Source organism: Ambystoma mexicanum, chromosome 2p, assembly GCF_040938575.1.
Source record: "Ambystoma mexicanum isolate Mex_15411 chromosome 2p, UKY_AmexF1_1, whole genome shotgun sequence".
Classification (NCBI taxonomy): Eukaryota; Metazoa; Chordata; class Amphibia; order Caudata; family Ambystomatidae; genus Ambystoma; species Ambystoma mexicanum.
The window spans coordinates 546,509,146-546,520,247 of NC_090923.1; the positions used below are offsets into that span (position 1 = coordinate 546,509,146).

Consider the following 11,102-nt stretch of genomic DNA (forward strand, 5'->3'; position numbering starts at 1 on the left):
TAGGGTCGCCGCCATAGAGGGGAAGCTAGTGCCTCCTGCCCGCACTCTGCGCGTGTGCGGGACAGTGATGCGATTAGCATAGGCTACTCTAGACGGTCTGTTGATTGTTTGTCTGGTAATCCTCTGTGTCAGATAAGGGGGGGCCTGATCGTGCAGACATTTATGTGTAAGGGCCAAGGTTTTGAAGACCACTCTTTCCTTGATGGGGAGCCAGTGTACCTGCCTCCTGATCCCTGAGATGTGTTCCTTGCGAGAGGTTATTTTGTGCAATCTGGAGTTTGGTGAGGTTTTTTTGGGAGGTTCCAATGAACAGCACATTGCAGTAGTCAAGTCTGGAGCCGATGATGGCTCTGGCAATTGAGATGCAGTTTTGCTGAGATAGGAAGGGCCTGATGGCATTGATGAGTTTGGAGTGATATGCTCGGAAGAGGCGACGGCATTGACCTGTCTGTCCATGGTGAGGCTGGGTTCTAGATATACACCCAGTGTTTTGATGGTTTGGGAGATTCTGATGGGAATATTATCCACGGTGAAGGATTGATATTTGGCGTCAAGTTTGCCCAGTGTAGATGGGGAGCCAACAAGCAGTAGCTCGGTCTCATCACTGTTTAGACAGAGCCAGTTCTCCGCCATCCATGATTGGATGGTGGCATAGATCTTATTGAGTGTGTCCAGGTCTGAGGTGTAGTCACCTGACAGGGGGATGAGGACCGGTGTGTCATCTGCATAGTTTGTATATGAGATGCCCAAGGAGTCCAGAATCCTTAAGAGAGGCCTTGTGAAGAGATTGTAGAGTATGGGGGCTATGCAGGAGCCCTGTGGGACTCCGCATTTGATGGAGCTAGGCGTAGTGTTGGCGGAGTCAGAGAAGACCTTCATTACCCTCTCTTGAAGGAACGAGGAGATCCAGTTGCATGCTTTGGCCGAGAAGTGGGCTGAGTTTGTGAGATGGTGGCATAGCGTTGTGTTCGACCAGATCGAAGGCCGCAGAGAGGTCAAGGAGCAGGAGGAGAGCTGGTTTGCCCGCATCTCTTAGGTCGTCTATTTGATTTTTTAGGTCAAGTAGTGCCGTCTCGGTACCATGTCGAGGGCGGAAGCCCGACTGGTGTAGGCCTAGGATGTGGTTGTCTTCAATAAACTTTTGAACCTGCAGGTAGGCTGCTTTGTCCAAGATCTTTAACAGAAAAGGGATGGTGGGATGGTTGTGATGGGACGGTAGTTCCCTGGGATGGAGGGGTCGAGAGGTTTTTTTTTTGGGAGAGGTTTGACCCAAGCTTTTTTTAGAGAAGTCGGTGCATGGGATGATTGGAAAGAGGCGTTGATGAAGGCAGTGATGATAGGAGCCAGGGCTGGAGCGCAGTCTTTGATAATGTGGGAGAGGCAGGTATTTCCCTTGCAGTTAGAGGGCTTAATGGATTTAATGAGTGCAATGACCTCAGGTTCAGTCATGTTCGAGAATTCAAATTTGGGTATTTGACTGTGAACGTCTGGCAATTGGGCTGGAGGAGCTTTAGTGCAATCAAGTAGAGCGGATGGTGGTTTTTGGTGCGCTAGGATGAGTGTAGGGTGTCTAGCTTTGGTTGCACCAGGTCTCATCTTTGGTGATGGTAGAGGGTGGTACGGATGGGGATTCCAATTCCCTGAATATAGCGAAGATTTCCTTAGTATCAGAATTGGCGTTGTAATCCTGGTGTTCTAGGAGTCTGCCTTAGCCCGTGTAGTGGCTATTTTGTAGTATCCGGAAGTAGACTTGAAGGCAGTTTTGTTTGTCTCGGAGGGGTGCTTTTTCCAAGTGGTCACTACGCTCTCTTCTTTGTACGGAGATCCGCAAGTTCTTGTGTGAACCAAATGTTGGAATGTTTGGGGTTTTTTTCGCTTTTTTAGCGGTGAGAGGTGCAATGGCATCTACCGCTGTGGTTATCGCTTGGCCGAATGCGCTGGCTAGGATGGTGGGATCGTTCGGGAAGGGGGATTGAAGAGCTGGTGTGAGCAGATGTGGAAGGAGCGAATCTTTCATTAGTTTTTTAGAGCTCCTTGAAAGCCCTGCTGGCAGAAGGATGGAGGGCCTTGCAGGTTCAGGTGAGGTGTCGACGTGAAAGTTGATGCAGTGGTGGTCAGACCCTGGGATGGTATGTGGAAACAAAGTGTAGGGCACTAGCATGTCTAGCTTAATAGGGAAAGGGGAAATAGACATTTGTTCTACTTGAACTCAAGATACAGATCACGCTCAAACGAAAGTTTTCAAACACTTCTATTAAATCACCTATTTCAATTAAGATGTATCCCAACTAGATGGAGTGGGTGCACCAACTCTATTCTGAAAGTACCACAAAACCATTCTAAAGTACCACAAAACCCTTCTAAAACTGCAATATGGAAAATAACGGATTTCTACAATGACAGACAGCGATCAGCCAACTTCTAGGGGGAAGATGTGGATGAACATGGCACCCCATATTTTGTGATTTTATGAGAACTCACTAATGGGACAATCTCCCATAGTTGAATGAGGCCAAAATCAGTATTGTTCATATCGTCCAAGATTAGAAATTAGCCAAAATAAATAGTTATCGTCTTACATACCCGGGATGATACACCCAGACTAGGTTAGTTGCAGTACACTCAACTGAATAGAAGACATCTATTTGCTACAGTCAATTTTAGACCATCTAAAAACATAGTGGTTGTTTTTTTTTTTTTAAGCACCCAAAGAAGCCTTCAATTTGATTGAGTGAACCTCTTAACTTTATTTAGGTTATTCAAAAATAAGTACAATTCAGAACAGACAATCAAAAATGGAACAAATAGAGCATAACATAACTAAATCAAGGAAAATACAGTGAGGAAAAAAAAATCTCTACAAACCTTAATTGCCAATTCACCACTAACCAATTATCCTAAACAGCACTTTTACACTTAACAAAAATACAACTTCAAAAACACCACAATCAGCCCTACCCTCCCACCACCCACAAAAATAAAAATAAACACATTGACAGAGCATCAGTCATAAAACTCATTGAACATTGTTCATTGTAAATTTTTGTGTGTGATCTACCCAATTTCAATTTCTCGAAACGAGAAAGAATTTGCAATTTAACTAACCAATCTACACATGGCTTTTTCCTAGTCTTCCAGACTCGTAATATCAGTTTGACAGCAACTAGAAATACTATTAATCCAACACAACATCAGGTATTCAAGATGTCCCACACAACTCCAAGATTTCAATATCACCGCTAATGGGTTTCTAGGAAAACAAATCCGACACACCAAATCAACCCTATCCAAATCTTCTTTCCAAAACCCCACTACCTTTTCACAATCCCATAACATGTTTAACATAGTACCCTTCTCTCTCAAACAACCCCAGCAACTATCAGTATCACCAAGTCCCAATTTAAGCATCCTATTAGGAGTCCAAAAAAGACGCCATTAAGTCTTCTGGTGAATAAAGCGCAAATTCAAATCAGCCTTCGCCTTAATAGGAACCTTCCACATACTTTTTCCCCCAATCATTCAAAGGTATAGCCTCTCCAAGTTCCTCAGGACATGTACATCTCAATGTATCCCAGAATACTAGGGAACGACTTTCAATCGGAAAGAGTTTTCAAAAACTAGACACCCCTTCAGGAACAATAGAGAGAAAAATCACACCTCTTAGGTCTCTGCAATCGAGGCAGATCAATCATCTGACTCCTCTCCATCATTAAAGCAGCCAAATTATATCTCTGTAGTTCCTTTTGATGCAAATCAAACAGAACATTCAAATCTTCAAAAGACTTCATAACCCCACCATACCAGATATCTCGTAACAGTAAAATGACCTTATTAATCCAGCTTCTCCAACACAACATCCGATTATTAATCTGCAAACCCAGATTCTGCCAGAAGGAAGCTTCCTCATATAAATATAATCTTTGTCCACCACCGGTAATCAGAGAGATAATAGCATCTTTAGTGACCATCACAGATTGCAATTTAGCCACTTGCCTGGACAACCTACCAAAAGAGTATAAACTTCTAATATGGAAAAGACTCAATATATTTTCTTCAATTCGAGCCCAAAGCGGAACCACAGGACTATTCATAGAGAAAATAAAACAGAAAATTTCTTTAAGAAAGCCATTGAAGTAATTCTCATGGATGGGATACCCCGGATCATTAGATATCTAGTTATCTTGGGCCTTTTCTTAGCACCCCAGAAAGATTCCTGGAATACTTTATCTATCCGAGCAAGAGTTTTTTTTATAGAAAATCTTAATGGAAGAGACTGAATAATGTATAAAACCTCAGATAAGAGTACCATCTTGATGGCATTAACTTTAGCCCAAACCGTCAATGGTAGCCTTTCCCATTTACGAATGTCCTTCCGAAGGGTTTCAATGACTTTATCAACATTGAACTCGACCATCCTCTTCATATCTCTAGTGAGATATACCCCCAGATATTTCACAGAACTATTTTCCCATTTACAATTCCAATTTAACAATTGATCACGTACAGGAGTGTCACTGACCGGGAAAACTATAAAAGGTGTTGGGTGCGTTTTGGATCAATTAAACTGCTGTATACACCAACCACAGCTAAAGTTATTGCACGTTTGCCAAAGGTTTAAACTAGCAAGGGGTACAACATGGCAAGGCTGTGCTCTTGTGGACACAATTGAAACCATAGAACTATGCCAGAACCATTTATTCTGTGGTGTTCTGGCCCCTTTGATTCCATATCCTCAAATTAACCCGAATCCAATTATGGTCAATACAGCACACTTGACAGGTTCCTATCAAAAAGGAACAAAAGTGATTTCCTTCACCGCCCAGGCCTTCAAGCAATTGCATAAATTGTGACTTTTCCTAGTATCCTGATACTTTAAAGCATTTGGGTATCAAGATGGGAAATGTGGCAATAGAGAGTTCTTTATGTTGGAGACATCGCTAACACAAGCACCCAATACCCTGCATTATTACAAAGTGGGCATGCTACCACAGCCAAAACTCAAAATGGAGCTCCTGCACTCGGCAAACACCACCATAAACCCATCCTCCACTTTTAGTCGTGGACCCCAGTGCCTCGCCTAGCTTGAGCCCACCCAGCTCCACCATGGGCCTTCCACCAAATCCTTTTCCATGTCATGTATTGTAATGTTCTAAATTGCCCTCAAAGATGAACCATTATTTTTTTTGTTCCCTTTCACCCAACAGGTCTCTGCTCCAGGTGCTCAACAAACTATGTGATCTCAAACTAGACACATACCTAACCGCCAGTCACCCCAAGTGCATTAAACCAGATGCCCTAATGAGTTGACAGTAAAACTGACATAATTTGCTACCTGCACTGCCCTGTTCCTTGCCTGGTAGGAACCTATGAGGCAAATACAGATCAAGGGCACCTCTCGCCTGGGTGACCGAAGCGAAGGGCAGACAAAGAAACTGGCAATTCTCGTTTGGACCATGAGGACCCAGGGCCCGAACCCCTGCTCCGGCAGCAGGTAAGCATGCACCAACATGTGTTTACTCCCTCTGTCCCCACAGGCCATCCCCACCACCTCTGGTTCCCCCTGTGATGTTTTATGCACCCCCCCTTCACACGCGCACACACACAGGTGTTGCCCGTTTTTCTCGATTCTTCTACTCTGCTCCCCCTCCAGACTACTTCTGCAGGAGTCTGTCCTGATGCATTCTGATTTCACCACCACGGTCTTGTGGCCAATGCTGGATTTGCCTTTTATGGACTTCGTTGATTCAATGTGTCACCTTCTCAACTCTCCTGCTGAACTTCCTTTGCATCTTGTACTCATGATGGCGCTGAATCATGCTGTTCCCATCGTCATCTTGTATCCTTCCTTGCAACATTACGTGTTACTAGCGACTTCTGCAATTGTATACGCTCTCCCCTCTTGCTTCTTCACTGCTAACTCTGTTCTCTCCTCCCCTTACTTTCTTCTATGCCCTTACTCTATCAGAATTGTCCCCGGCCCTGGTATGATAGCAACCTTGTGTGTCCCCCCACCCCAGCATTACCTGAAATGTTGTCAAGCCTAGTACAATAGTCACTTGTTTTGTCCCTCCCCCCTCCTTTTCTGCACCCCTCTCCCTCACCTTTTGTTTTTCTCCGGCTCTATCCGAAATGTCACCAGGACTAGTACTGTAGTCGCCTGTCTGTTTCCATTTCCTTTCCACTCTCCCCCTCCATTCCTTATCTGAAAATATCGTCAGGCCGAGTACGATAGTAATTTCACATCCTTCTGTTCGTGGCATGTAATAATGTCATTGTATATTCCCTTGTTCCCTCCCAAGTGCTTTGAAACACACTGTGTATAGGCACGATATAAATAAACGATATATTGCAATTGCATGCATTCAGGGCTGGGCGATATATAGAGTTTTGGAGATATAAAGAAACATTTTCATTATCGATATAGGATGCGACTTTCGTTATCAGGATATTTATGCACTCACATTTCATATACTACAATGTTTTACATTTTATATTTACACAGCTGTGTGTATTCTCAAACAGGAAGAGGAAACCAATCATTGTCTTACAAGTGTTTGTGACATCTCACAACAGAACATTTAGCCCACAAACAATATCGAAGTATATATCGTATGTTGAGATCTAGGCCAAAAATATTGAGATATGACTTTTGGTCCGTATCACCCAGCCCTACATGCCTTCATAATTAACTTGGCTGTACACCTCCTGCAGCACTCGCTATAAGTGCAAGCCCTCGCGGTTGGGGAGATTTGGGTCAAAATGCACGTGGCCTACCACAAGACTGCAAAGACCTGCTATAGGGACTGCAGCGAGGATGCACCAATGCTGCACATCAGTCGGTCCTGTCTAAAAGCTAGGGGTTGTTGACAGCGGAACCAGTTGAGAAATTACTCCAGTTACAGTTGCACCCTAAAATTAAGGTTATATCTGGTATTTATACTACCCCCCCCCCCTAACACCACCATAGTGGTCCTACGGCACCTGACCTGGTCCAAGAAGCGGCGTATTGTGACCTTGCCAGTGCATCGTTGGTCCGTGGTCTGTGCCGTTCAGAGATTTTGACAAGTTAGTGAAGACGATAGGTTCCTTGTGGGAGCGTTACATATTGGGTGCAGCTAAATAAACCACAGACCAATCTTTAATCTCTCTGGTGAGGAAATCTGGTTTTCTATGAAAGGAATTGAATACTTAGTAAAAAGATACGGACCAGGTGCAGTCGTGGGATGACGGGCGGACAAGACCTCAATTTTTTTGTTTCATTGTGTATGGTTTGTACAGACCTTGAACACAAAATACATACAACGACAACACAACATATATGCATATATACTACATATATGCAAAGTACAGAAGCAATATCATGAATCAATATTCAAAACCAACAGGCTTTGAAACAATTTTGCTTGATGTAGAAGTGACCTACAAATGCACAACAATAAATAAAATACTATTCCATGTATATGCAAGATTCGAAACGGAGAAGAGTTGGGAGCCAGTTGGCTCCTTCTTGTGGCCTAGAAGAGCCACGTTAGCTTGACAACTACCAGGAGCTACTTTTGGCTCCCCGGGCCAAATGATAACGATCACACACACCCATGTTAATTTAACTCTGTGTTTGTGACTATCTATAAATAAGCACTGGGACACATCCATACAACAATTAAAGCATAGGGGGTCATTAATAATGGACAAAGTCATATGTTTCATCTTATGTGGAAGATAGGTTTGTAGAATTCTATGCACTGGCTCCTGGTTCCACAGTCGTAGCTTGTGGTCAGTAGTTAATGCTTGAAACCAGGCTCCTGCTGAAATTTCGATCCCTGGTATTGGGGAGAACGCACGCCAAGGTAGAAACCCACCCCTCTTTCAGGTGAACTAAGTTTACTGTCCCTTCAATGAATCGCAACTGTTCACACCTGATATTAAACAAGGACCAAGTAATAATGGTGCTTCACAATTTCCACAAGAGAAGAATCTTATAAAAATTTGGAGGATTGTATACAATAGGGTATCCATCGACCTAAAACCCCAATAATGTGATAGTCAAGATCATTTTGCTTAAGGGTAACAGTAAAAACGTGCGGTCACTCATCTAAGTGCCATGATGGCTAATTTCCCCTATAGCAATTTTGTTTTTTGCGCCTTATAGAAGGTAAGTAGTTTTAGTAGTAATTCTGTAAGACCAAAACATTTGTTCTTCCATATTGATCGAAATTAAAGGTACCCATCAGAAAGTGCATCAGAACCAGTGGTTACACAATTATTGGCAAACACCCATGAGGCCCTTTTCTATGAAAAAAAGCTCAGTTTATGCCTTTATCTTGGCTTGCACCAGATCTCTATCTGCTCCAGACAAAGAGGACAATTTTTCTTTGGCATCATTTCGTCATTTAACAAAACTATACTACTGTTCTAAGTGGAAAAGTGAAAGCCTCTTCTGAGCAGGTTTTTCCATGGAAATAAAGACAATATTGGATGCACCTACCCGGATCCATCAGATCAACCGTTCTTTGGAAACCCGAATCTTCCCTATCCTCACCGATTAAAACAGATTAGAGCCCAATCCACATCCCACCAATTTCCTCATATACCTTACCAAAGACCACTGCAGTTTTACAAATTATTCCTTTCCCATAATTTCCTTCCGTATTAAATTCAGAAGATTATTCCAAAAATGTTTGATCGTAATAGATCCCCCGAATATTACCCAAGTAGAAAGGGCAGCAAACCCAATTGGCATTTTTCTTTAAAGGTCAGACCCTCAAAGTAGCCATTACTTGTGAGGCTTTGTCTTCCATCTTCTGATGAATAGTGGTCTCTTTTTCTTAAGACAGAATAATGAATTTTATTAACACGATACATTATCAGAGACCAGTCTCTAAGCAATGGATCGGGATCGAAACCAGTGTGGCTCTCCGTTGTCTTGCCTCCAGGACAACTCCACTGTCCAAGCTATCTTCCGAAATATAGACAAGGAAATTAAAAAAAAACAATGACTATATTTACCCCCACATTCTAAATAAAATTAACAAAACGCTTTTTTTAAATGTATACTACCATAACTTTAGGTTTACTGTGTTTCGAAGATGTTTCCACCCAATTGAAAACGTACTGCAAGGCCATTCATTTGTGATCTATAACATCTACAAAGGCCATCCACCCAAAATGCCGATCACCTATCCTCGGCTGAGCTGCTTTATTATTACATTACATTTTGGAGCTTGTTCAATATATACTGTGCAGGAGGATGCCAAAATGCATCGACAGTAAGCATTAACAGCGTTGGAAAAACGACCCCCTCCATCAAAATATATCTGCACTTGTTCCATTATGTCACTGCCCCTGCTAATTAAGCATAAGATCTAGTCACCAGTCATTTAACTGCTTCCAAAGACAATTTCGACAGTTGGCCTTTAGAATGGCATTTACCAGGAACCATGACTATCTACCAACACCATGAGTCAGCTGTTGCCATTTTATGGCTAAGTAGTACATTATGACAGTGCCTTGAACATGCCAACACGAAAGACAAAACCGGGGCTTGCAGTGCTTGTTAAAATGTAAACTGGAATGGTTTACAAGTCACATCGCTTTACCCCTTCTAAAAGCAGTGCCGTTTTGCCTTGCAACCAGTCATCCCCATCCTGGCTTGCCATCCCTATTAATCATTGTAATATCAATTTAGGATTCCTCATTTTTTCACTACAGTGACTGAACAAGTATTACGACGTTTTATGTTCTTGAATACGGCATGCCAGAAGTTTCAGAAAACTGCAAAAACCGTACTATTCATGATTGAGGCCTCGAATATAAAAGGCACTTTTTGAACCGTCAAATTGTGCCACATAAATAGGAGGCTGGGCTGATAGCGTGGTCCTGTAAATATACAGCAACACAACCATTTAGTCGGCCGCGAGGGTCAAAGTATGGTATATTTCCCACATACGGTCTTTCTGGAGCCTATTTTGCTTAGAGGTCAGTGCCACGGTAGTTCGGCTTCGGGTACAGGGTGCAATTGCGTCTCCCAAGGATGTTCATTTTTACTGACAAGTCCGGATTCACGAGCTTGCACTGGGGTACTCACTTGCCCTCATGGCAGTCGTAAAGAACGATGGAGTCGTCGTCACTGCTGGATATCACAGTTTCGCCGTTTGGGCTGAAGTCAAAACAATTGATTTTGTCGGAATTCTCGCGAAAAACCTTGGCCACACGAAAGCTGCGCAGCACGTTATCTGTCAGCTTCATCTTGGAAACAGCGACTAAAGGTGCAGAGACCTAGGAGAGGCCAGCGACGGGTACAGATGTAACACCAGGGAGGCTAACCGTGCTTACGGTGGGAAGTCTCCGGGCCCCAGAGAGCCAGGACTCAATAACAGTCTCCGGGGCCCCTATTGTATCGGAGCGATGGGGCTCTATTCTGGACACGCCTGAAGGACTGGCGCGAATCGCAGGACAGGAGGCCGCGAAGCGCGCGCCCAGTCCGCGAAAACCCCGGTCCAAAGGGTGTGAAACCTATTGTGGCATGGAAAGGCGCCCTCCAGCGCACGTTTCTCCAGATCGGGCCTGACTTTGCTATAGAGCCCGCCAATTGCAGTGTGTCACGGTTTACTCCGTTCTCATTGTCTCCGCCCAATTGCCGCCGCAGCAGGGACGGGACGAAGTGCATTGTGGGCTAGAGGAAGGGCGGGGCACGTGACAACGGGAAAATGGTGGTCGGCCTCCATCTTAGGCGTGAAAAGCGGCGCATTGTCTAGGAGATTCGTTCCTCCTATGCAAAAAACACACTAGTGTCTCAGGAATGCAGATAAACCGGTTTACCCAGGTGACTGCTGCTATAAAACCAGAGGAATTACTGTAGGAAGTGGAGAGGAGACCAAGTCCTGGACCTGCGCCAGGAGCAAAGATGGCCGCAACGGAACTACCACAGTCGTAGAAACAAAAAGCAGACTAAGAAGACAGACGATTCTAGAGACAGCTAATTGAAACTGAAAACAGGCAAGTGCGCATACAGAAGTAGTGTGAATTTCATATGCAACGTAAAGTGGCCTTTCAAAGAGACCGATTTACCAAAGTTGCTTTAGGAGATCTCTGAAGTTTTCGAG

The 11,102-nt window shown here is 43.7% G+C and overlaps 1 protein-coding gene across 1 annotated transcript in view; it reads right to left on the reverse strand.

The window, feature by feature from the left end:
• Window positions 1-10,875, reverse strand: part of WDR82 (WD repeat domain 82) — a 183,153-nt gene extending 172,278 nt beyond the window's left edge. The window contains exon 1 of the mRNA XM_069644000.1: window positions 10,085-10,875. Within this exon, the coding sequence (XP_069500101.1) occupies window positions 10,085-10,245 (161 nt within the window). The 5' untranslated portion in view covers window positions 10,246-10,875. The remainder of the gene's footprint in view (window positions 1-10,084) is intronic.
• Between the last annotated feature and the right edge of the window lie 227 nt (window positions 10,876-11,102).